The sequence below is a fragment of the Bufo bufo genome, chromosome 1 (genome assembly GCF_905171765.1).
Source record: "Bufo bufo chromosome 1, aBufBuf1.1, whole genome shotgun sequence".
NCBI lineage: Eukaryota > Metazoa > Chordata > Amphibia > Anura > Bufonidae > Bufo > Bufo bufo.
Genome location: NC_053389.1, coordinates 224,733,727 through 224,761,596, shown reverse-complemented (window position 1 = coordinate 224,761,596; position 27,870 = coordinate 224,733,727). Strand labels below are relative to the sequence as shown.

At 45.8% G+C, this 27,870-nt stretch overlaps 2 protein-coding genes across 2 annotated transcripts in view; one reads left to right on the top strand and one right to left on the bottom strand.

The window, feature by feature from the left end:
• Positions 1-27,870, bottom strand: part of LOC121003851 — a 263,153-nt gene that overhangs the window by 145,036 nt on the left and 90,247 nt on the right. The window lies entirely within an intron of this gene.
• LOC121003844 (E3 ubiquitin/ISG15 ligase TRIM25-like) overlaps positions 10,995-27,870 on the top strand; it is a 107,255-nt gene continuing 90,379 nt past the window's right edge. The window contains exons 1-2 of the mRNA XM_040435771.1: positions 10,995-11,731; positions 19,715-19,997. Of these exons, the coding sequence (XP_040291705.1) occupies positions 11,117-11,731; positions 19,715-19,997 (898 nt within the window). The 5' untranslated portion in view covers positions 10,995-11,116. The remainder of the gene's footprint in view (positions 11,732-19,714; positions 19,998-27,870) is intronic.

Here is a 27,870-nt window from a genome sequence, read left to right as displayed (position 1 = left end):
CTGGCACTATGAGGGGAGCTGGCACTATGGGGCATTTCTTGCTGGCACATTATGGGGGGGCACCATGGGGGAGAGGAGCACTATGGGGGTATCTGGGGGCTCCAAAGGGGCTTTTTTTTTAATTATTGGCACATTCTGGGGGGCACTATAGGGGAGAGCAGCACTATGGGGCATTTGGTGTTACTATAGGGGCATTATTTTGGGGGCACTATGGGGAAGTGGGGGCTCTAAAGGGGCCTTTTGTATTGGAACATTATGGGGGGCACTATGGCATTTGGTAGCACTAAGGGGGCATTATTTTTTACTGGCACATTATGGCAGGCTCTATAGGGGAGAGCGGCACTATGGGGCATTATTTGGGGGCACTATGGGGGAGTGGAGCACTATTGGGGCATATGGTGGCACTAAGAAGGGGAATTTTTTTACTGGCACATTGTGGGGGAGAGGAGCACTATAGGGGCATCTGCTGGGGGTACTAAGGGGCATTTTTTTACTGGCATATTATGGGGGACACTATGGGGAAGGGGGAGAGGAGCAGTATGAGTGCATTTACTGGGGCACTATATAGGGGTATTTTATACTGGCATACATTATGGGGACATTAGTTCAACTGCGGGCACTAAGCGGGGGTATTTCATGTACTGTCATATTATAGGGAAAATTAGTACTACTAGGGGGTATTATGGGGAACTTTATTACTACTGGGGGGCTATGAGGAACATGATTACTAGGGCACTATAGGGGCATTATTACTACTAAGTGTGCTCTGGCAGAGAATTATTTCTATTGGTGGGATTTTGGGGGGCACTGTTACTTTGGGGGCACCCTGGCATAGTATCAGCTTAGCACAATTATTTTTGGGGGACATTATCTTTATACTATTAGTGTCTGAGCGCAGTTATTTTTTGGAGCACTGTGTGCCAATAATTGTTTAAGGGGGCACTATCTGTATGGTAGTAGTATTCCCAGGGGTACTGTTTCTGCAGTATAGTATTGGGGGCACTATCTGTGTGGTAGTAGTATTTCCAGGGGGACTGTTTCTGCAGTATAGTATTGGGGGTGACAGGAAACTAATGTCTGTTTTTCAATCTCTGCAGAGACAAGAGATGGCAGAAAAATCATCATGGCGGTCTGGTCTGAATGGAGAAGATGAGGAAAGAGAACGTCTACATCAAAGGTGACATCACTGGATGTAAGAGGTATGTGGTGCTATGTAGGAGAGGAGATGCTCCAGCTCCTCCTCCTGCCATTTGCAGAAGGAGGATTCAGAGCTGGGTGAGGACGACGAAAGGCGGCAGCAGGCCACTGGCGCGTGGCAGATGGTGGGGGGAACCACAGGCCTTGAGCAGGATCAGGGGAGGAAGGAGAGCGGAGGAGCTTCCTGGCTGTAGCTTGTTTTATAAGCAGGCAGTGCAGCCAGGACAGACCCCCCCTCTCCGTATGATGTGTAGACAGGCCTGAACTATAGAATGTCAGCTGTACAGTGTGTGTTGGGAGTGGCCTATTAAATGTAGGAGGGGCTTTTAATAATGGGCGGGGCTAAAAATGGGCCACTTGACTGGATTTGCCCCCCAGGACTAAGGCTGCCAGGCCTCCCCTGCCCGGGCTGTTCTCTGGCAGGTTAGGAGGAAAGACACTCTGGGGGGGATTTGAACCCCCCTATCCCCCCCCCCTTATCTACGCCCCTGCTACAATTGTGTATAAACCTTACACTATGTATAGATGCATATATAGCTCAGGAACATGTTTCTTCTCCAGTCTCCTATCATAAGTTTGGCTCAAGTGCTTCCTATACAGCTCAGCTACATCTTTATTATACTTACCCACCATCCTATATCCGCATATAAAGCTCTGCTACAACTCTTTATTCCACCATCACTGAGGCTGACCATCCGCTTATACTCCTCTGCTACATATATATAGTCAATTCCACACTAGCACTGTTGCTGAACAGCCTCATAGAGTTTGAGTTCATCTCTCTCTCTCTTTCACCATCACTGAGGCTGACCATTCCGCTTATACAGCTCTGCTACATATATATAGTCAATTCCACACTAGCACTGTTGCTGAACAACTTTTTATACAGCTTTGCTACATCTGTCTCCCCCTCCAATGCTAGCATTTTTGATGAAACGCTTCATATACAGCTCTGCTACATCTGTCTCCACCACTAGCACTGTGGCTGATCAACTTCATATACAGCACTGCTACATCTGTCTCTACCACTAGCTCTGTGGCTGATCAACTTCATATACAGCACTGCTACATCTGTCTCTACCACTAGCTCTGTGGCTGATCAACTTCATATACAGCACTGCTACATCTGTCTCCCCCTCCAGCACTAGCATTTTGGATGAAAAGCTTCCTATACAGCCCTTCTACATCTGTCTTCCTCTTCCCTCCACTTCATAATGTCCTATGGAGGGACACAGGGGACGCAAATATGGAATAGAGGGACACTGAGTTTCATGAATTAGACACCTATAATGAAATATAGTGTACATGAAGACAGATGTAGCAGAGCTGTATAAGAAGATCAACGTACATGAAGATTAAACAGAATTTGAGAAAGAGGGCGTGCGGGAGAAGTATCGGAGGAGCAGGACAACTTTAAAATAGGTGAGTATCATTTTTATTTGAATAAATGCACCACCAAATCCACCAACGATTTTACATTAGATTACAATAATGGAATTCAGGATGAACTCCTTTATGGAATGGAGCAACATAGGGGGAAGACGTTATGGAGTGGAAGGACACATAGGGGACGCCATTATAGAATGGAGGGACACAGGGGACGCCATAATAGAATGGAGGGACACAGGGGTGACGCCATTATAGAATGGAGGGACACAGGGGTGACGCCTTTATAGAATGGAGGGACACAGGGGGGACGCCATTATAGAATGGAGGGACACAGGGAGGGCGCCATTATAGAATGGAGGGACACAGAGGGGACGCCATTATAGAATGGAGGGACACAGAGGGGACGCCATTATAGAATGGAGGGACACAGGGGACGCCATTATAGAATGGAGGGACACAGGGGACACCATTATAGAATGGAGGGACACAGAGGGGATGCCATTATAGAATGGAGGGACAAAGAGGGGACACCAGTATAGAGTGGAGGGACACAGAGGGGACGCCATTATAGAATGGAGGGACACAGGGGATGCCATTATAGAATGGAGGGACACAGGGGATGCCATTATAGAATGGAGGGACACAGGGGACACCATTATAGAATGGAGGGACACAGAGGGGATGCCATTATAGAATGGAGGGACAAAGAGGGGACACCAGTATAGAGTGGAGGGACACAGAGGGGACGCCATTATAGAATGGAGGGACACAGAGGGGATGGCATTCTGAAGTCTAGGGATACAGGGGACGCCATTATGGAGTGAAAGGACACAGAGTGGAGGACATTATGAAGTAGAGGGACAAAGGGGACGCAATGTCCCTCCATACTCTCAACATCATAATGTCCTCCCCTCTGTGTCCCCTTACTCCATAATGGCGTCCATGTATCACTACACTTCAGAATGTCACCCCCTCTATGTCCCTCCATTCAATGTCACCCCCTCTATGTCCCTCCATTCAATGTCACCCCCCTCTATGTCCTTCCATTCAATGTCACCCCCTCTATGTCCTTCCATTCAATGTCACCCCTCTATGTCCTTCCATTCAATGTCACCACTCTGTGTTCCTCCATTCAATAATGCAGCAGCCACTATGAACACAACCAGAACTGAGCAGCCATAAATCCCCCACAGCTCTCTTGCTGTAGTCCAGAGTCTGACCCCATCCTGCCTCATGTTCTCAGCTCCTACCCCTCTCTGCTCCTGCAGATGAAGGCGCAAAGGAAAAGCGCGGCTGCCCGGCGCTGATCTTTATTTCTTTGTGCTGCGTCAAAAACGGAGCTGCGCATGCGATGGATTTCACACATGTTGGCATACCCACACGACATTAAAAAATAAAAAAAATCATGAAAAACTAAATTTATTAAATAAATTTAGCTTTATTGTGAACGTAATTAACATGTTTATTTTAAAATAAACTTCAAATCAACAGGCATAAAATAAGAAAAATTAGAATAGTAATGTTCTATTTAATTTACTTGACAAAAATGTTTATTTTCTAAAGAGATGTCTTCGAACCAGATATGTGCCCCCAGGAAGAATAATGCCCCCATTAGTGCCACTAAGAAGAATACTGCCCCCATTAGTGCCCATAAGAATAATACTGTCTCATTAGTGCCCCCAGTAAAAATAAGGCCCCCATTAGTGCCCCCCCTGTTAGAATAATGCCTCCAGTTGTGCCAGGTAAAATAATGCCCCCTTTAGTGCCCCTGAGAATAATACTGTCTCATTAGTGCCCCCTGGAAAAATAATGCCATTATTGCCCCCAAGAATAATAATGCCCCCTTTAGTGCCCATAAGAATAATACTGTCTCATTAGTGCCCCCAGTAAAAAATAATGCCCCCATTAGTCCCCCCCCTTTACAATAATGCCTCCAGTTGTGCCAGTAAAAATAATGCCCCCATTAGTGCCCCCCCAGTTAGAATAATGCCTCCTGTTATGCCCCCATGTAAAATAATGCCCCCTTTAGTGCCCCCCCAGGAAGAATGATGCCTCCTGTTATGCCCCCATGTAAAATAATGCCCCCTTTAGTGCCCCCCCAGTTAGAATGATGCCTCCTGTTATGCCCCCATGTAAAATAATGCCCCCTTTAGTGCCCCCCCAGTTAGAATGATGCCTCCTGTTATGCCCCCATGTAAAATAATGCCCACATTAGTGCCCCCCCAGAAAGAATGATGCCTCCTGTTATGCCCCCATGTAAAATAATGCCCCCTTTAGTGCCCCCCCAGTTAGAATGATGCCTCCTGTTATGCCCCCATGTAAAATAATGCCCCCTTTAGTTCCCCCCCAGGAAAAATGATGCCTCCTGTTATGCCCCCGTGTAAAATAATGCCCCCTTTAGTGCCCCCAGTTAGAATAATGCCTCCTGTTATGCCCCCATGTAAATAATGCCCCCTTTTGTGCCCCCTAGTTACAATGATGCCTCCTGTTATGCCCCCATGTAAAATAATGCCCCCTGTTATGCCCTGTTATGCCCCCATGTAAAATAATGCCCCCATTAGTGCCCCCCCCCCCAGTTAGAATGATGCCCCCCCATTGATGATGCTCTTATTATTAAATCGTTGGTGGAATTGGTGTGGCATTTACAAATAATACTTACCCATGTCCTGCGCTGGCTGTTCTAAAGACGTCCGACTCCTTTCTTCATCCACCGAAGTGTTTGGGCGCCCGCGCATGCGCAGAAGTGTCTTCCTTTGTTTGGAGCACTAGATCACCAGGGTAAGTGGTGTGCAGGCGCGGCCCATGGATGCGGCCGGCAATAGGTGGCCGTATCCATGGGCAGCGAGTGTAAACAACCATATCAGATTTTTCATTTTTATTAAAAAACTATATGTTTTAGAAAAAGGAGTATATTTAGGAAAAGCCTCAGGGGGGCTGGGGGGGGGGAATGAAAGATGATTATGAAGATGATAATACCCCTTTAACTCTCTTGGGCATGGAGTACACAAGAGCTTCACAGGTTGCCTCTTCCACTCCTCCATGATGACATCACAGAGCTGGTGGATGTTGGAGACCTTGCGCTCCTCCACCTTCCATTTGAGGATGCCCCACAGATGCTGAATAGGGTTTAGGTCTGGAGACATACTTGGCCAGTCCAGCACCTTTACCCTAAGTTTCTTTAGCAAGGCAGTGGTCGTCTTGGAGGTGTGTTTAGGGTCGTTATCATGTGGGAAGGAATCAAGCTCTGCTTCAGTATGTCACAGTACATGTTGGCATTTGCCGTGGCCAGGAACGAGTTGTTAAAATGTTTTCAGTATTTGTCGTGATGCCAATTGCAGCGTGCGCAGGGTACTGTCATAGTAACTTGACCTGCCAGGACTTACCACTTGGTCCTACCCTGGGTACCTATGGGTATATAACACCGGGTGTAGGCCATTAGTATTAAGCGTCCAGATAGGCAGTCCGTTTAAAGGGGGGGGGGGACAAGAGCTGTGAAGCAAGGCACACAAGAGTAAGGTGCTACATATCTGGTTAAGTGCAAAGATAAGTGCAATTTCACAATAAGTGCATAAAGGTCACATTACAGCACCTAGAAAAGAATACACACAATGTCCACGCTGTGGCTCACAAAAGTTCTTTTATTTTTTAGAAAAGGGCATTTAGAGAAGTACATCCATGTCCTCCTCGCTGCTGGAGCTACTGAAGCGCATTAGGGGGCGCTCTTGCTTCTGGTAGCTAAGGGTTGCAGCAGTAGTGGTGCGCCACTGCCCTCTGATGGAGTCCTTAGGTAATGGCTGTGCAGTCAGCCTGGCAAAGGCTGCAGTGACCTGCTGCAGACCGGGATCCCTAGCCAGTGCAGAGGTGGTTAATACCTCCGGCTGAAGTGGCTCTGGCAAGCAAACTGGGGGTGTCTGGGGCAGCTTCCAAGGCAGTACGTATGGCTGCACCCTGGGGTTGAATGTCAGCACAGAATTAATAATCTGGCCCACCCGTAGCGTTGGTGGCGTGGCCAGGTCAGGGATGAGGGGCTCCGATTCTTGCTGGGGTTGTTCTTTAAAGTGCATCCTTCAATCTGGGGCCTCCTGAAGGCAGCGGACTCTCGGTGCAGAGCCTGGATCTTCCTGCCAGGTCTCTGGGGTCAAGGCAGGTGACAATGGCTTGGCCAGCAAAGTCACACCGGCGGCGAAAGGGCCTTGGATGGAGCACATGGGTGTGTATTCCACCTGATCCCCCGTATACAGGTTGTGACGGGCCTGGGACAAGCAGGAGCGCTTGACAAACCAAAGGACCGTCCCTGTGCGCCGGACTAGTTTTGGGTCACCTGGCCGGGGGTCATCTAACACTTGTTTGACCCACTCTTCAATAGCCGATTTGTACTCCTATGCGGTCTGGGCGTAAGCGGTGATCTCGACCGGGACCTCAGGATTGAGGCGTCCTGCCCCGGGGGTGTTTGTTCTGGGCGGCGGAGTGGAAACTCCGCCCGCCTCCGATGCACCAGCAGGTGTGTATAGCGGAGCCTGTTCGGGCCTGCGAGGGGTGTCAGAGTCCACCGGGCATGGTGCAGGGGCAGCTTCGGACTGGGCCGGGGCCTCAGGGAGCGTGATTGCTCCTACCTGGTGTCGTGGCCGGTTCCGGTGCCTCCTGCTGGTCATCTGGGCTGATCGTGGCTGTCTCTGGGACTGCAGATGCCGTCAGCGGTGCAGGCATGTCTGGGGCCTGGGCGACTTGGTCGGCGGTGGTTTCCGCGGGAGCAGGTTCATCGCCGGCGGCCATCTTGGGGGACGTCTTGCCCGTCTGCGCAGCCATCGCTGAGGAATCCATAGCCTCCGGGGTCCGGACTGGAGATAGGACGTAATCCGCGGGAGCGGGTTCCGGAGTGGCGGCCATCTTGACTTGTACGGCACCAGCCGTCTCTCCACCAGTCGTGGCCTGCAGAGCCTCTGGGGACACTCAATGTGCAGGGGCCAGCTGGGAGACCCGGATCTCTGACGGGTAAATCTCGTAGATTGGTTCTCCCTGGATCGCCATTTGGTCCCACTTGGGTGATGGGAGCGCTATGTTTCCTGCGTCTCCTCTCCCACTCAGCACAGAGAATGAGGGTGAAGCCCAGATAGAGGAGTCTTCACTTCCTTGTCTCACATTGCAAAGTTCTTGGTGGGCAGGCTTGAGAGTTCCCGCTTCTAGGTGGGCGTATTTATTATTTTCGTGCTCTTGAGAGGGTGTTCTTGAGTTTTTCCGCTTCTGAAGGGCATGAAGAAGCGGCGCCATTCCACAAATATGGCGAATTAACCCTTGGAGTGCTGGTCCGCACTATGTAGCGCTTTCTGGCACAGCAATTAAGTCAATAAAGTAAATTTTTAGGGTTTTGCACAATCCTCAGGCCTTGTAACAGTGTTAAACATGCAATTTGATCCTGTTAAGGCACACAATTGGATCCGGTTCTGTTGGCACACAGTTGGATCCGGTTATGGCAGAGATAGGCACACAATTCGATCCGTTCCTTTTTGTGGACGCCACTTATGCCGTGACGCCAATTGCAGCGTGCGCAGGGTACTGTCACAGGGCCCTCCAAGGTGTTATAACTCACGCCCCAGGTTAGGAATGCCAGAGTGGTGTAATGTCTCTGTATGGTGGTGATAATGGTGTCAATGGCTAATTGGGCACAATTTGGCCATTTTCACTTAGGGGTGTACTCACTTTTATTGCCAGCGATTTAGACATTAATGGCTGTGTGTTGAGTTATTTTGAGGGCACACCAAATTTACACTGTTATACAAGCTGTACACTAACTACTTTACATTGTATCAAAGTGTCATATCTTCAGTGTCGTCCCATGAAAAGATATAATAAAATATTTACAAATTTGTGAGTGGTGTAATCAATTTAATGAGATATTGTACATGGCCTCACTATACACAGGGATTAGTAAAAGTATATATCACATACATATCATATATAAAAGGGGTTGTGTTACTTTAGCACTTACTAATGTATTGTTGGTATCCATATTGCTGCCTTTGCTGGCTGGATTAATTTTTCCATCACAATATACACTTCTCGTTTCCATGGTCACAACTAGTGTTGAGCGAATCGAGTTTTGGATTATAGATCCGAAGTTGATTAGTTCAAACACTTTGTTTTAATGCTGTCCGGAGACCTGTCTCAGTACAGCATTAAAATGTATTGCCTCCATATATGCAAAATTGGTTTCAGCAGAAGGCGCGCGAGACTTTCGTGAATGAATTCGGAAATCAATTCTACATCTTTAAAAACATTTAAAATTAGCAATCCGAAGTCGGGTTTGGTACCGGCTGGTACTTCAGTACCAAACCCGACTGCGGATAGTTACGACCACCCTGCAATCCATCAGTGGTGGTCATGATTCCACACTATAGAAAAAAGCACCAGCATATATGAGTTCCCACAGTCCCGGCCACCAGAGTGTCCGGTACATTAACTTATAGTGTGCAATCACGGCCACCGCTGCTGGACTGCAGGGTGGTCATAACCATGGAAATGAGCAGTGCATAATGTGATGGAAAAATGGATCCAGCCAGCAAAGGAAGCATTATGAATAGTGTGAGGGATACCACCCTTCGTGCCCGCTTGACGTCAACTACGTCGAGCTCAGGAGACACGGTATGGTCCCTGGTTACCAAGGCGTGACGTGACGTTACGCCCTCCCAGAGGAGCATGTAAGGTCAGCTTGGTACAGTTTACACAGACACCTCCTGTCCACACGGGCACAGAGAGGCAACAAGCTGGGAGAGCCTTTTCACTGACGCAGTGAAAACCGCGCTGTCTTAGCCCAGGTAATCTGCCACCAGCTTCAAGTTTGATAAAAGCCCGGTCCGCTAACGGGATTATATAGGGTGAGAAACCAACCTGCGGTAGCTTATAACTAGGGCAAAACACGGACATGGGTATTCGTGATCGAGATACAAGACAGCACAAGATTACATTATATATTTAATCACCTTAAGGGCACACTAGATATAATACTATACACACAGAATATATACAGTGGTCTGAGGCTACAAATACAGGTAATATGGTACACACAGGATTACACAGAGTACAAGTCAGTTACCGGGTAGATGAATGTTCCTTTGGGTTAGGATGGTGTAATAGTCCTTGGCTGCGGTCACGTGGGGGGCAGTGATGTCAGCTGTTTACAGGTCTCTCTAAACACATGGCATGATGTGACCCCCTTTCAGAAAAAGACACGCCCACTTGCTGGCACAAGCCTTCTAACCTGTAGCCGGCCCCTCCTGGCCTCTGGGAGTGGTACCCCCTCCCTGCTGATCTTGGCAGCTCCATGACCCACAAAACCCTTTAGGGTTCATAGCTCCAGACCAGAACGTCAAAGGGGGATGGTTCTGGGACCGACAGATCCGCCTGGGTTCCGGCTACAAGTAGACTCCAAACATGGTATAATTAGTTGGTTTCTGTGGGGAGATATGTATATCTCCCTTTCCTAGCATCCCACCATCAAACTAAGACCATGGGCATGTTCATCGTGGCCGCCGGGACACAAATATGTATCCGGTTTGCGCCTGTGATGGCCAGGCGATTCATAATTCCTTATAAATCACCAGTTCCATGCTGTCTGCTAGATTTGATAGAACTGGGCAATGGCTTAGACTCCCTGCAGGGAGTTTTTCCTGCAGGATCCGTGCTGTCTGAATGGAGGTGTGAAATGTAACCAAATGTGGTCTGCTAGGAGTTTTCTGCTATCTGGATGTGGCTTTGAAGCAGGGCCCTCCTGTGGAGTTCACTACCTCTGCTATCTTTCAGAAAATGGTGGGTGTGAGGACATGGATGACAGTAAATATTAATCCATATTCCTGACAGATAGTAACAATACATTAGTAAGTGCCTTGTATTAACTTTCTCTACATGCAGCTCAATACAATGAGATATCTTGTCATTGTAATAATTACATAACATGATTCAAAGCTCGATTCGCTCAAGCCTAGTTACGACCACCCTGCAATCCATCAGTGGTGGTCATGCTTGCACACTATAGAAAAAAGCACCAGCATATATGAGCTCCCATAGTACAGGTCACCAGAGTGTCCGGTACATTTACTTATAGTGTGCAATCACGGCCACCGTGGCTGGATTGCAGGGTGGCCATAAGCATGGAAATGAGCAGTGCATAATGTGATGGAAAAATTTATCTAGCCAGCAAAGGAAGCAATATGGATAGTAACAATACATTAGTAAGTGCCTTGTATTAACTTTCTCTACATGCAGCTCAATACAATGAGATAGCTTGTCATTGTAATAATTATATAACATAGTTGTCTACTGGCGTGTATATATAGCAGCCAGTGTTCAGTCAGAACAACCTTAACTTGTAGAAACATGACGTAACTGGGAATAGTTTGTGAAAGGATATGTATTTTTCCTGTTAGAAGGGCGAGGGTGTTAACATCCCTTGTAGCCCTTTCTGATAAATGAAGATCACTCCCACTGGGTGTTCACTCGAGAATTTTACTTTCATTTCTTCCTTCTGCTGTCAGCTATGGCGACTGCTGGTCTAAGAAAGGAGCTTGAATGTTCCATCTGTCTGAACCTTTATACAAATCCTGTAACCCTGAGATGTGGACACAACTTCTGCCGGGTCTGTATAGATCAGGTCCTGAATACACAGGAGGAGTCCGGGGTTTATTTCTGTCCTGAGTGCAGAGCAGAGTTTCGGGAGCGGCCTGCACTGCAGAGGAACATAACTTTATGTAACATAGTAGAGAATTTCCTGTCTACTCAGCCGCATCAGGAGGAGGTCACCGGGATCTGCTGCACTTACTGTATTCACTCTCCTGTACCTGCTGTTAAATCCTGTCTGATGTGTGAGGCTTCTCTGTGTGATAATCACCTGAGAGTTCACAGCAAGTCAGCAGAACACGTCCTAACTGAGCCCAGCACTTCTCTGGAGAGCAGGAAATGTTCTGTCCATAAGAAGATCCTGGAATATTACTGCACTAAGGACGCGGCTTGTATCTGTGTGTCTTGCAGTTTGGCTGGAGAACACCGGGGACACCGGGTGGAGATGCTGGATGAGGCCTCTCAGAAGAAGAAGGAGAAACTGAAAAATGTTCTACAGAAACTCATCACAGACAGAATGAAAACTGACGAAAGAGTTAAAAGTCTGGAGGAGCAAAGGAGAAAAGCCCAAGCAAAAGCAGCTGGAGAAGAAAAAAGAGTCATAGCCCTGTTTAAAGGTATCAGGGGACAGCTGGATGACCTGGAGAAGAAGGTCCTGAGTGACATTTCCAGGCAGGAAGAACAGGTCTCACTGTCACTGTCTCATATGATCGAGACGCTGGGAATAAAGAAGGACGAGCTGTCCAGGAAGATGAGACACATTGAGGAGATATGTAACATGACTGATCCACTGACTGTCTTACAGGAACCAGACGCAGGTGACTTGTGTGATCCTTATGAGAACATAGGGGGAAATAAGACACATGATGTAGATGTGGCTGTAATTACAGGTATTTTACATGCAGGGTTCTCTGATATAATAACATATCTGCAGACCATCTCACCTAAAAATCCAAAAGAAATGAGTCCACAACCCCACATGTTCCAATCGCTGCCCAGTCATGCAGAAACTGCAGCTCCAAAGCCGATTCAGCAAGTAATGCTCCAAAAGCCTTACCCTTTCAACCAAGCTGTCCGCAGACACCCTTTACAAAAGGGTAGCTCCCCCATAAAGTATTGGCACGGAAATCTCACGTAGAAGGGGGGGTACTGTCACGGACGTTCCCATGGCAGGTACCAGGCGGTCAGAGAGACTGGCAACACATGGGTTAAATTTACAAGTTCCTTGTGGATCTTATTGTGTCTGTGTTTTGGTGAATGCAACATCCCTTGCTTCAGGTGTTTCTTGTTGGTAATTTACCTTCCCCATAAGTAGCCGCTTCTCACTCTTGGAGGTACTGTTTATAGATTTTCTTCCTGTCTTTTTACTAGCTGGTCGGTTGTACTCTGTGGTGCTTCTGGAGTTGCCAGTTTTCTACTTTAAGCTAAGTCTTGTCTTTTCTTATTGTATTGTGTTTGTTATATTCCCTGTTGTTTGTATCTGGGCTTGAGACAGAGACCTCCATTCGTCCATCTAGGGAGGAATGGGTTGTCTCTGGTCCTAACCTTACTCCAGGGCCTTATAGGGAAATAAGGGCCTAGGCATCCTGCATATGAATATTTCCTACCTTCAAGGTCTATATATATTGATAGGTAGTTAGGGCCTGGATTAGGGTTGTTTAGGAGGTGACCTGTTCCTTCCCTAGTTTCCAGGCTCAGTTACTGTTACCCTTCCCTCCTGTGTTCAGTGTGGAGTTTTCCCCCCACACTGATCGTGACATCAGGGCTGACAGAGTTCATGTGAATCAGTGAAAAAGCCCAAAAGTCAGGGCAGTGGCACAGGATCAGTATATTCAAAAGGCACAAGTCAGGTCAGGAGGCAGAGGATCAGAATCCAGGATCAGACAGAGGTCCAGGATCCAAAATCAGGCAGAGATCAGTAAACAAGCAGACAAATGGATTATATATATATTTTTTTTTTACAGGCTCTAGCAAGCTAGAGAGACCTAGCAAGGTCTATTGAGACCTATTAATCAGGCAAGGAATCAGAAATTCAGCACAGCTTATATAGCCTATGAGCAATTGGAAACAACCTCACTGTAGCTTACAGAGCACAAGAACGTTAACCCTTGCAGTTCTGCAACTGAAGAGAGGTGCAATGAACAATAGCCCTAATTCACCCATCAGCAGCCACGTATGACTCCTATGCTACGCCCTGAATCAGCCCTGCACTGTATAGTTTGTGGCAATTAATCCCTTCCTTGTTAAATATTAATTGGGAATTTCTGCACAAAATTACAGTGCAGATCTCATCTCTTATGAAAGCTGCACACAACAATATCCTGTTGAAGGCATATAACTCACAGGGTTTTTCATAGGACAACACTGAAAATATGACACTTTGATACAATGTAAAGTAGTCAGTGTACAGCTTGTGTAACAGTGTACATTTGGTGTGCCCTCAAAATAACTCAGCACACAGCCATTAATGTCTAAACCACTGCCAACAAAAGTCAGTACACCCCTAAGTGAAAATGGACAAATTGTGGCCAAAGTGTCAATATTTTGTGTGGCCACCATTGTTTTCCAGCACTGCCTTAACTCTCTTGGGCATGGAGGTCTCTAGAGCTTCACAGGTTGCCACTGGAATCCTCTTAACGTCCCTATGATGACATCACAAAGCTGGTGGATGTTAGAGACCTTGCGCTCCTCCACCATCCCTTTGAGGATGCCCCACAGATGCTCAATAGGGTTTAGGTCTGGAGACATACTTGGCCAGTCCAACACCTTTACCCTCAGTTTCTTTAGCAAGGCAGTGGTCGTCTTGGAGGTGTGTTTAGGGTCATTATCATGTTATAAGGAATCAAGCTCTGCTTCAGTATGTCACAGTACATGTTGGCATTCATGGTTCCCTCAATGAACTGTAGCTCCCCACAGTCGGCAGCACTCATGCAGCCCCAAACCATGACACTCACCACCACCCAGTTTGACTGTAGGCAAGACATATTTGTCTTTGTACTCCTCACCTGGTTGCTGCCACACACACTTGACACCATCTGAACCAAATAAGTTTATCTTGGTGTCATCATGAGGTGCAATGTTGAACTTCCAGTGACCAGTATGAGAGAGTGTGAGAGCGATAACACCAAATTTAACACACTTGCTCCCCATTCACACCTGAGACCTTGTAACACTAACGAGTCACATGACACCGGGGAGGGAAAATGGCTAATTGGGCACAATTTGGCCATTTTCACTTAGGGGTGTACTCACTTTTGTTGCCAGCGGTTTAGACATTAATGGCTGTGTGTTGAGTTATTTTGAGGGCACACGAAATATACTCTGTTATACAAGCTGTACACTGACTACTTTACATTGTATCAAAGTGTCATACCTTCAGTGTTGTCCCATGAAAAGATAGAATAAAATATTTACAAATTTGTGAGTGGTTTACTCACTTTTGTGAGATATTGTACATGGCCTCACTATACACAGGGATTAGTACAAGTATATATCACATACATATCATATATAAAAGGGGTTGTGTTACTTCAGCAAATAGCATTTATTATGTAAAGTTAATACAAGGCACTTACTAATGTATTGTTGGTATCCATATTGCTGCCTTGCTGGCTGAATAAATTTTTCGATCACATTATACACTTCTCGTTTCCATGGTCACAACTAGTGTTGAGCGAATCAAGCTTTGGATTATAGATCCGAAGTTGATTAGTTCAAACACTTTGTTTTAATGCTGTCAGGAGACCTGTCTCAGTACAGCATTAAATTGTATTGCCTCCATGTACGCAAAATTGGTTTCAGCAGAAGTCGCGCAAGACTTTCGTGAATGAATTCGGTAATCAATTCTACATCTTTAAAACATTTAAAATTAGCAATCCGAAGTCGGGTTTGGTGCCGGCTGGTACTTCAGTACCAAACCCGACTGCGGATTGCTAATTTTAAATGTCTTTAGAGATGCAGAAGTGATTACCGAATTCATTCACAGAAGTCTCGAGCGACTTCTGCTAAAACCAATTTTTCCTACACGGAGGCAATCCATTTTAATGCTGTACTGAGACAGGTCTCCGGACAGTATTAAAACGAAGTGTTTAAACAAATCGACTTCGGATCTATGATCCAAAGCTCGATTCGCTCAAGCCTAGTTACGACCACCCTGCAATCCATCAGTGGTGGTCATGCTTGTACACTATAGAAAAAAGCACCAGCATATGTGAGCTCCCATAGTACAGGTCACCAGAGTGTCCGGTACATTTACTTATAGTGTGCAATCACGGCCACCGATGCTGGATTGCAGGGTGGTCATAACCATTGAAATGAGCAGTGCATAATGTGATGGAAAAATTGATCTAGCCAGCAAAGAAAGCAATATGGATAGTAACAATACATTAGTAAGTGCCTTGTATTAACTTTCTCTACATGCAGATCAATACAATGAGATATCTTGTCATTGTAATAATTACATAACATAGTTGTCTACTGGCGTGTATATATAGCAGCCAGTGTTCAGTCAGAACAAGGGTCAACCTTAACTTGTAGAAACATGACATAACTGGGAATAGTTTGTGTAACATCCCAGAGTTATGTTACTACACTCTGTTACCCCACTACAGCATGTTAGGTGTATGTATATTGTCATCTTGTGTAATCTAACATTGCATTCTTCATTATATGTATTTTCTAGGTCTGTTTTATATATTATGCTGTAATTTACATGTGCACCAGCAGGTGGCAGCAGTATGTAGCAGGACCTTAGTCAGTTTAGTTTTGCTAGACTGGAATAGTACATTCCAGTCTAGCTCCCCCCCTCTTTGAGGAGGTGTGGAACTTTCCCACATCCTGCTTCATGGGGAGGAGAAGGAAGTCCAGTTAGTGTACCAGCCACCCAAGCTAGGGGAAGGCTGTGTTAGTAGGTGTTAGTAGGAGCTCCCAGAAAATAGGGATTCCAAGCCAGGACCTTGTCTCGGTTGAGACCAGAGAACCTTCCCAGCCTGAGCCATCAGCCTCAGATGGTTGAAAAGCAAGCAGCCACCTGCAGTCCTCCAGGAAGAGCATCCCCTGTGAGCATAGCTGTGAGTACTTATCCAGAGTCCAGGAGAAGCCAAATTCCTCCTCAGCTAGTCAGGCCCATACCAAGCAGAAGATAGACAGAGCAGAAGATAGATACCTGCCATATCCTCCAGGCATATGATAAGAAGCAGAAGAGATATTGATCCCTGCCACATATTGCCAATACCTGCTGGGACCTAAAGGACTATTGCTTTAACGCGTGTGGATTTATGCTGCCATTCAGTAAAGACAAGTTGGTTTATATTACCAGTCTGGATCTCATTTACTGCTATCAAAGTTCCTCAATTACTCCTACTAGCAACACTCAATTTATTGCAAGTGAGCCAGGATCCAGGAGTCCAGCCGTACCAAGGTAGGAGACACTGTTGACATTACACAGAGACACTATCCCCACTCTGACATTCCTCACCTGGTACGTGAGTTATTACATCTTAAAGGGCCCTGCACCAGTACCCTGGGCACATTGCAATTGGCGTCACGAACAAACCATAGACTTATATACACCTATCCTGACCCACTGCATAGTTGGCCACCGTACCACGCCACGGCTCAGTGCATTTGTGAAAGGGTATGTATTTTTCCTGTTAGAAGGGCGAGGGTGTTAACATCCCTTGTAGCCCTTTCTGATAAATGAAGATCACTCCCACTGGGTGTTCACTCGAGAATTTTACTTTCATTTCTTCCTTCTGCTGTCAGCTATGGCGACTGTTGGTCTAAGAAAGGAGCTTGAATGTTCCATCTGTCTGAACCTTTATACAAATCCTGTAACTCTGAGATGTGGACACAACTTCTGCCGGGTCTGTATAGATCAGGTCCTGAATACACAGGAGGAGTCTGGGGTTTATTCCTGTCCTGAATGCAGAGCAGAGTTTCAGGAGCGGCCTGCACTGCAGAGGAACATAAATCTACATAATGTAGCAGAACGTTTCCTGTCTACTCAATCATTCAGGGATTCAGTGCGGGTGCAATGCGTTCAACTCACGCATCGCATCCGCGCGGAATACTCGCCCGTGTGAAAGGGGCCTAAGAGGCCCAACTCCCAGGCTGGGTCTCCTAGGCAACTGTTAGATTCTTACAGTGTAAAACACTAACAGTTCAATACAGCACAATACAAATGTATTGTGCTGTATTGAAACAAGGATCAGACCCTGTCCCATTGTGGGACAAAAAATTAAGTGAAAAAAAAGTTAATAAAATTAAAGTTTTACAAAAAAAATTAAAAGTTTCAAGTAAAAAAAAAAAAAAGAGCGTCCTTTTCCAAAAATAAAGTAAAAAAAATTGTAAAAATAAAAATAGGGAAAAGACATATAGACATATTAGGTATCGTCGCGTCCGTATCGACCATCTCTATAAAAAATACCACATGACCTAACCCCTCAAATGAACACCGTAAAAAATAAAAACTGTGCTAAATAAACAATTTTTTGTCACCTTACAAGTGTAATAGCAAGCGATCAAAAAGTCATATGCACCCCAAAATAGCGCCAATCAAACCGTCATCTCATCCCGCAAAAATCATTTTCAATAAATTCAAGAGTGAAATCATTGTGAAATCATTGTGTAAAACTTACATAAATAAAAAAAAGTATAGATATTAGGTATCGTCACGTCCGTATCGACCGGCTCTATAAAAATATCATATGACCTAACCCCTCAGATGAACACCGTAAAAAAAAAAAAGGTGTAAAAAAAGCAATTTTTTGTCATCTTACATCACAAAAAGTGTAATAGCAAGCGATCAAAAAGTCATATGCACCCCAAAATAGTGCCAATCAAACCGTCATCGCATCCCACAAAAATTGAGACCCTAACTAAGATAATCGCCCAAAAACTGAAAAAACTATGGCTCTCCGACTATGGAGACACTAAAACATGATTTTTTTTTTTCAAAAATGAAATCATTGTGTAAAACTTACATAAATATTTTTTTTTTATACATATTAGGTATCGCCGCGTCCGTGACAACCTGCTCTATAAAAATACCACATGATCTAACCTGTCAGATGAATGTTGTAAATAACAAAAAAAAAACGGTGGCAAAAAATCTATTTCTTGTTACCTTGCCTCACAAAAAGTGTAATATAGAGCAACCAAAAATCATATGTACCCTAAACTAGTACCAACAAAACTTCCACCCTATCCCGTAGTTTCTAAAATGGGGTCACTTTTATGGAGTTTCTACTCTAGGGGTGCATCTTCAGGGGGGCTTCAAATGGGACATGGTGTCCAAAAAAACAGTCTAGCAAAATCTGCCTTCCAAAAAACGTATGGCATTCCTTTCCTTCTGCGCCCTGCCGCGTGCCCGTACAGCAGTTTAAGACGACATATGGGGTGTTTCTGTAAACTACAGAATCAGGGCCATAAATAATGAGTTTTGTTTGGCTGTTAACCCTTGCTTTGTTACTGGAAAAAATGGATTAAAATGGAAAATTTGCCCAAAAATTGAAATTCTGAAATTTCATCTCTTTTTGCCAATAACTCTTGTGGAACACCTAAAGGGTTAACGACATTTGTAAAATCAGTTTTGAATACCTTGAGGGGTGTAGTTTCTTAGATGGGGTCACTTTTTTGGAGTTTCTACTCTAGGGGTGCATCAGGGGGGCTTCAAATGGGACATGGTGTCAAAAAAAACAGTCTAGCAAAATCTGCCTTCCGAAAACCGTATGGCATTCCTTTCCTTCTGCGTCCTGCCGTGTGCCTGTACAGCAGTTTACGACCACATATGGGGTGTTTCTGTAAACTACAGAATCAGGGCCATAAATAATGAGTTTTGTTTGGCTGTTAACCCTTGTTTTGTAACTGGAAAAAAAAATTAAAATGGAAAATCTGCCCAAAAAGTGAAATTTTTAAATTGTATCTCTATTTTCCATTAATTCTTGTGTAACACCTAAAGGGTTAACAACATTTGTAAAATCTGTTTTGAATACCTTGAGGGGTGTAGTTTCTAGAATGGGGTCATTTTGGGTGGTTTCTATCATGTAAGCTTCACAAAGTGACTTCAGACCTGAACTGGTCCTTAAAAAATAGGTTTTTGAAAATTTCTGAGAAATTTCTGTATTTACTTCTAAACTTCTAAGCCTTGTAACGTCCCCCAAAAATAAAATGTCATTCCCAAAATGATCCAAACATGAAGAAGACATATGGGAAATGTAAAGTAATAACTATTTTTGTAGATATTAATATGTATTATAGAAGTAGAGAAATTGAAACTTGGAAATTTGCAAATTTTTCCCAATTTTTGGCAAATTTGGTATTTTTTTATAAATAAAAATGAATTTTTTTGACTCCATTTTACCAGTGTCATGAAGTACAATATGTGACGAAAAAACAATCTCAGAATGGCCTGGATAAGTCAAAGCGTTTTAAAGTTATCACCACATAAAGTGACACTGGTCAGATTTGCAAAAAATGGCCTGGTCCTGAAGGTGAAAATGAGCCCAGTCCTTAAGGGGTTAAAAGTCTGGAGGATCACTGGGTAAAAGCCCTAGCAAAAGCAGCTGGAGAAGAAAAAAGAGTCATAGCCCTGTTTAAAGGCATCAGGGGACAGCTGGATGACCTGGAGAAGAAGGTCCTGAGGGACATTTCCAGGCAGGAAGAACAGGTCTCACTGTCACTGTCTGATATAATCGAGAAGCTGGAAATAAAGAAGGACGAGCTGTCCAGGAAGATGAGACACATTGAGGGGCTGTGTAACATGACTGATCCACTGACTGTCTTACAGGAACCAGACACAGGTGTGTGATCCTGATGAGAACATAGGGGGAAATAAGACACATGATGTAGATGTGGCTGTAATTACAGGTATTTTACATGCAGGGTTCTCTGATATAATCACATATCTGCAGAACATCTCACCTAAAAATCTAAAAGAAATGCAGAAACTGCAGCTCTTAAACCGCGTCAGCAAATAGTGCTGAGAAAGATTTACTTTTTCAACACAGCTGTTCGCAGACGGCGTTTAAAAAATGGTAGGTCCTCCTTCATGTGACCCCACACCACTGTTTTCGGTCACTGCTTAAGGCCTCATGCACACGATCGTTGTGTGCATCCGTGGCCGTTGTGCCGTTTTCCGTTTTTTTTACTTTCAATGGGTCCGTGGAAAAATCGGAAAATGCACCGTTTTGCAGCCGCATCCGTGATCCGTGTTTCCTGTCCGTCAAAAAAATAGGACCTGTCCTTTTTTTTTGACGGACAACGGTTCACGGACCCATTCAAGTCAATGGGTCCGTGAAAGAACACGGATGCACACAAGATTGGCATCCGTGTCCGTGATCCGTGGCCGTAGGTTACTTTCATACAGACGGATCCGAAGATCCGTCTGCATAAAAGCTTTTTCAGAGATGAGTTTTCACTTCGTGAAAACTCATATCCGACAGTATATTCTAACACAGAGGCATTCCCATAGTGATGGGGACGCTTCTAGTTAGAATATACTACGAACTGTGTACATGACTGCCCCCTGCTGCCTGGTAGCACCCGATCTCTTACAGGGGGCTATGATACGCACAATTAACCCCTTCAGGTGCGGCACTTGAATGGTTAATTGTGCTGATGACAGTCCCCTGTAAAAAATCGGGTGCTGCCAGGCAGCAGGGGGCAGTCATGTACACAGTTCGTAGTATATTCTAACTAGAAGCGTCCCCATCACTATGGGAACGCCTCTGTGTTAGAATATACTGTCGGATCTGAGTTTCACAATGTAACTCAAATCCGATGGTATATTCTAACATAGAGGCATTCCCATGGTGATGGGGAAGCTTCAAGTTAAAATTTACCATCGGATTGGAGAAAACTCCGATCCTATGGTATATTAACTCCTGACTTTACATTGAAAGTCAATGGGGGACGGATCCGTTTGAAATTGCACCATATTGTGTCAACGTCAAACGGATCCGTCCCCATTGACTTGCATTGTAATTCAGGACGGATCCGTTTGGCTCCGCACGGCCAGGCGGACACCAAAACGACTTTTTTTTTCATGTCCGTGGATCCTCCAAAAATCAAGGAAGACCCACGGACAAAAAAACGGTCACGGATCACGGAAAAATGGAACCCGTTTTTGCGGACCGCAAAAAAAAACGGTCGTGTGCATGAGGCCTAACAGGAATGACTAGGAGATTTGCCAACTCTTCTTGGAGTAAAGACTGTATTAGACTGGCCGATAATGTACCAGATCATCACTAACGAGGGTTCATAAGAACGCTCATTAGCAATGGTCTACCCAGGGGCGTAACTATAGGGGATGCAGGGGAAGCGGCTGCTTTGGGTCCTGACCCAGACCCAGAAGGGGCCCATCCAGGAGGAGGAGGACTAAAAGATTTTGTCAGGGCCCTCTCAACAGTATTACACAATGAAATTATATACACTGACAGTATAGACAGTGTAGAAAATAGATGGAACAGCTGCCGGGCCTGGTCTGAGAGAGCGATCTTTACTAGCCACAGGAATGGGGGCGGCATGAAAGGAAGGGGTTGCGAAAAAATTACTGGGGGAGGGGGCCCCAGTCAAAAATATGCTGTGGGGCCCAGTCATTTCTATCTACGCCACTGGGTCTGCCCGTGTAATACTGCCGCCGATTACACAATGAATGAGCAGATTCTTTTTTATCAGGCAATTCAGGTTTTTAAGCAGGCTTAAAAATCATTGCTTGCCGGCAGCAGATCGTGTTGTCTAATCACAATCTACTGCTGGCAAACAAGTCAGTATGGGCATGAGAGATGGCATTAGCAATCTATCCTCCCCATTCTGTGGAGGAGATCACTGCAGTGGTCTCCTCTACTAACGAGCAGGCGATTGCCAGAAAGGAACGCTTCCCTCCCGACTTTACAAAAGTCGCACGTCTTTACGATAAAGTCTCATGTTCTATTAAAAAGTTGCATAAGATAAGCATGGTCCTCCACTGGAGTGAAATAGCTAAATATTTTGAGACTTTTTAAATTGTCGCAAAAGTAAATCTGTCTAGAGATTTATTTACATAAGAAAACACGCCCACTTTCAGAAAACTGGCGATCATAGTGCAGAGCCAATAAAAGTCGCCAATTTTTTGCGCAGTTTTAGAGATTGCGCAAAAATTTGCTACTTTTTCACTCCATTATTTTGACTTGAGCTAATGATAAATCAGGGCCTATGTGCTTCCCTGGCCACAAAGCACTGAAGGAAGGGGGACCCAAGCTGAACTCGTGTACCAGGGCCCATGAGCCTTTAGCTACGCCCTGTACCTATCTCTATCTATTGTCTATCTATTTATTCATTCATAACTGACATGTAACTGACACTGCACACAGAGTGTGTGGAGAAGAAGTTCTCTGAACTTGTGCGTCCTCTATAAAAAGGCTCCACTACAGGACGTAACCAACAGCAACTGAAATGGAAAATAATTTACCACAGGACACAATGGTGGGCTGTTTTGATAAATGGTGGTATTTGGGTAAAGTGATATAACAGCGATATCTGTTGGGTGGGATACATTTATATTAGTGGCACAACCCGTTTTAGGGTACTTTCACACTAGCGTTTTTGTTTTCCGGTATTGAGTTCCATCCTAGGGGCTCAATACCGGAAAAAACTGATAAGTTTTATCCTAATGCATTCAGAATGGAGAGTTCAATTCCGTTCAGGATGCATCAGTTCAGTCCCTCTTACGTTTTTTGGACGGAGAAAATACCGCAGCATGCTGCAGTTTTCTCTCTGGCCCAAAATACTGATCACTTGCCGAATCCGGCAAAACAGATTTGGCTTTCCTGTCTGCGCATGCGCAGACCTTTAAAAATGCAAAATAAAAATTAATACCGGATCCGTTTTTCCGGATGACACCAGAGAGACGGATACGGTATTTCAATGCATTTGTCAGACGGAACCGCATCCGGATCCGTCTGACAAATGCCATCAGTTTGCGCCCAAATTGCTGGCGACGGAACTGCCTGCCGGAATCCTCTGCTGCAAGTGTGAAAGTATCCTTAGGTTATATAATATCAGGGGGGAGCAGCAGTTGTGAGGAACCATCAACATAGAAAAAATCTGCTCAGAGACCGGTTACATCACAGGAGGCAACATTTGATGGGTAGATGATTCAACCACTAGGCTGCAGCAGAAGAGGAGGCTACAGCTGAACTCTTCCAGTAGAGCCATATGTGGAGGCCAGTCAGGGCAGTATTGGTAGTACCACAGTCTTTGGTCTGGAGCAGATGGGGGTTCCGAGCCCAGCTGGTTTGGGTCTGTGAAATCATCAGCCTCAGGCCTGATGCACACGGTCTTTGTTTGGGTCCGCATCCGAGCCGCAGTTTTGGAGGCTCGGATGCGGACCCATTCACTTCAATGGGGCAGCAAAAGATGCGGGCAGCACTCCGTGTGCTGTCCACATCCGTTGCTCCGTTCCGTGGTCCACAAAAAAAATAAAATAACGTGTCCTATTCTTGTCCGCGCTTTGCGGACAAGAATAGGCAGTTATATTAACCACCTCCGGACCGCTGTACGCACAGACGCGTCCTGGAGGTGGTTGTTTCATTCCGAGTGGACGCGCCGGCGCGTCTTCTCGCGAGACGCGAGATTTCGGTCACAGCCGGCCCGCGCATGCGCATCGCGGGCCGGCAAAAGTTCGAGGAGAGTTGCATCAGCAACCTGCCAGCCAATGATCGTCGCTGGCAGGTTGCTGATTTTTAAAAAATCGAATCACAAACCAGATAACAGATCATATTAGTAAATATGATCTGTTATATGGCTTCTCTGCTCCTCTGCTGGTCCTTTTCGTCGGTTGGATCCAGCAGAGAAGCAGACATCACTGTGAGTACACCAAACAGCACACCTTAGCCCCAGATCACCCCCCTGCACCCCAATTAACCCTTTGATCACCCCTTTGATCGCCCCTGTCAATCACTAGTGAAAGGAAAAAAAGTGATCAGTGTAAACTGTCACTTTTTTTTTTTCACTGGTATTGGCTGTTAGGTTTTAGGGATAGTTTAGGCCCCTTGGTTAGGTAGTTAGCGTCAGTTAGCGCCCAGCCCACCGCACCGCTGTCACTTTTATTCGCTGATTAGCGTATCGCTAATCAGCATTTGTACTTTTATAGTATCTGTAAGTGATCAAAACTGATCACGGTCAGATCTATAATAGTATTAGTGTCACTTTAGTTTGCCCTCCACCCAAAACGCAGTGTTTGCCCGATCAGGCCTGATCGGTCGCCCACACGTGCGTTCACCCACGCCCGCCCCACCGCAGTGACAAAAAATTATTATTTTTTGATCACTGCACATTCACTTTACACGCACTGCGGCGATAAAAAAATCTGTTTTGATATTTTTTATCAACCGCAGCGGCCTCCGGTACTTCGCTAGCCTCCCCTTTGTAAGACAGGTTTGCTTTTTTTCTTGGGTAGTCTCAGGGAATACCCCTAAATTTAGTAGTCCAAAATGTCAAACAGGGGGTATTCTTCTGAAGAGGCCTACAGGATTCTGACCCAGTCGGATGAGGAGTGGGAACCCTCATCTGACGAATCTAGCGGGTCAGAATATGAACCTGTAGAAAGCAGTGGCTCTCTGACCCAAAGTTCGGACGAGGAGGTTGAGGTCCCTGGCAGCACCAGGCGTACCCGGCCCCGTGTCGCTAGACCACAGGTTACGCAGGATCCGCTTCAAGAGCAGCAGAGTGGGGCTGTCGCTGCCGGATCACGTGGTGAGGCATACACCAGCAGCGCAGCCCTTCCTGGACCTAGTACCAGCACTGCCGTACAACCTGGTGAAGTAGCGAGCACCAGAAGGGCAGTTGAAGCTGGTACGGTGGCACGTGCAGTAGTTACCCCGTCGCAGCCACCGCGCAGACAGGCCCGTAGACCCCCTAGAGTCCCTGAGGTGCTGGCAAACCCTGATTGGCAGTCACCAACTTCAGCCGCACCTGTAGTTCCCCCTTTCACCGCCCAGTCTGGAGTTCGGGTTGAGACGGCTCAAATCGCTTCGGCCCTGGGATTTTTTGAGCTGTTCTTGACTGCGGAGCTCTTGGACTTAGTCGTGGCAGAGACCAACCAATATGCCACACAATTTATAACCGCAAACCCGGAAAGCTATTATGCCCAGCCTTTCCGGTGGAAACCAGTCCAAGTTTCCGAACTTAAAATTTTTCTGGGCCTTCTCCTCAACATGGGCCTGACAAAAAAGCATGAATTGCGGTCATATTGGTCCACGAACCCAATTCATCACATGCCCATGTTCTCTGCTGCTATGTCCAGGACACGATTTGAGACCATCCTGCGTTTTCTGCATTTTAGCGACAACACCACCTCCCGTCCCAGAGGCCACCCAGCTTTTGACCGGCTCCACAAAATTCAGCCCCTCATAGACCATTTCAACCAGAAATTTGCAGATTTGTATACCCCTGAGCAAAACATCTGCGTAGACGAGTCCCTAATACATTTTACCGGGCACCTTGGCTTCAAACAATACATCCCAAGCAAGCGTGCCCGGTATGGGGTCAAATTGTATAAGCTCTGTGAAAGGGCCACAGGCTATACCCACAAATTTCGGATCTATGAGGGAAAAGATCAGACCCTGGAGCCGGTCGGTTGCCCTGACTACCTGGGGAGCAGTGGGAAGACAGTCTGGGACTTGGTGTCACCCTTATTCGGCAAGGGGTACCATCTTTATGTGGACAATTTTTACACAAGTGTGGCCCTCTTTAGGCATTTGTTTCTAGAACGGATTTGCGCCTGTGGCACCGCGCGAACTAGTCGCGTGGGCTTCCCCCAACGGCTTGTAACCACCCGTCTTGCAAGGGGGGAGAGGGCTGCCTTGTGTAACGAAGAACTGCTCGCGGTGAAATGGAGAGACAAGCGTGACGTTTACATGCTCTCCTCCATTCACGCAGACACGACAATCCAAATTGAAAGGGCAACCCGTGTCATTGAAAAGCCCCTCTCAGTCCACGACTATAATGCGCTCATGGGAGGGGTGGACTTCAATGACCAGATGTTGGCTCCCTATTTAGTTTCCCGCAGAACCAGACGCTGGTATAAGAAGGTGTCTGTATATTTAATTCAATTGGCGCTGTACAATAGTTTTGTTCTCTACAGTAAGGCTGGGAGAACAGGATCCTTCCTCAAATTCCAGGAAGAGATCATCGCGAACCTCCTTTACCCAGGAGGTTCCGTGGCCCCATCCACCAGTGTAGTTAGCCGTCTACACGAGCGACATTTCCCCAGTGTCGTTGCTGGTACCTCAACCCAACCGCCACCCCGAAAAAAATGTCGTGTCTGTAGCAGGAGTGGAATAAGGCGTGACACCCGCTATTTCTGTCCTGACTGCCCTGACCACCCTGCCCTATGCTTAGGTGAGTGTTTCCGGAAGTACCACACACAGGTACACCTAGCATAGGGATTGCATCTCACAGGACAGGCACACAGGGCTATTAGGGCCCTTTTACTCACAGCTGCTGCAAACCTCTCCTTTCACCTGGGATAAAGTGCATAACGTACTTCGCCACATCTGTGGGCGATTTGCGCTTTGCACATTGTCCCATGGGGAAGGAGAGGTTTGTTCTATAAAGGTAAAAAAAACTAAACAAAAAAAAAATTACCGGTAAGTAAAAAAGTTACAAAAGTTAAAAAAAGTTAATATGTTCTGTTCTAAAGTTAATAAAGTTATTGCTTTGCGGCCTGGTTTTTTCTTTTTTTTTTTTTTTTTTTTACCTTTCAGGTGGACCAACCGATCGACTAGCTGCAGCACTGATGTGCATTCGGACAGAAGCATTGCGCTGCTGTCAGATTACACGCAAGTCGGTGTATGCAGCGCTGCAAGACGAGATTTCTCCTCTGCAGTAAAAGATACGTTTGCCGAGGCATATGAGCTGAGGAGGTGGCGGTGTTCATATACTTTGGCAAACACTTTGTATATATAAAAAAAAAAATCCCGGCAATGATTTATTCATCCACATCGATTGATGTGAATGGAGAAATCGGGTTTGCCAGGGCATACGAGCTAAGTGGGCATGGATGTTGGGCGGAGCTCCTATGTCCTGGCAGACGCCTTTCCCCTCCTTTTTCTTTTTTTGGCAGAGATTTTTTTATCCACATTGATTGATGCGAATGAAGAAATCTGTGCCGTTCATTTTTTTCTTTCAGCCCAGCGGCTGAACGGAAAAAAAAAATCTCATTACCTGTATGCTCAATATAAGGAGAATAGCAGAAACTCCTAATGCTGGGCATACATGTAATGATTGCGGAGACCCTCAAATGCCAGGGCAGTACAAACACCCCACAAATAACACCATTTTGGAAAGAAGACACCCCAAGGTATTCGCTGAGGGGCATATTGAGTCCATGAAAGATTGAAATTTTTGTCCCAAGTTAGCGGAAAGGGAGACTTTGTGAGAAAAATAAAAATAAAAATCAATTTCCGCTAACTTGTGCCCAAATTTTTTTTTTTCTATGAACTCGCCATGCCCCTCATTGAATACCTTGGGGTGTCTTCTTTCCAAAATGGGGTCACATGTGGGGTATTTATACTGCCCTGGCATTTTAGGGGCCCCAAAGCGTGAGAAGAAGTCTGGTATCCAAATGTCTAAAAATGCCCTCCTAAAAGGAATTTGGGCCCCTTTGCCCACCTAGGCTGCAAAAAAGTGTCA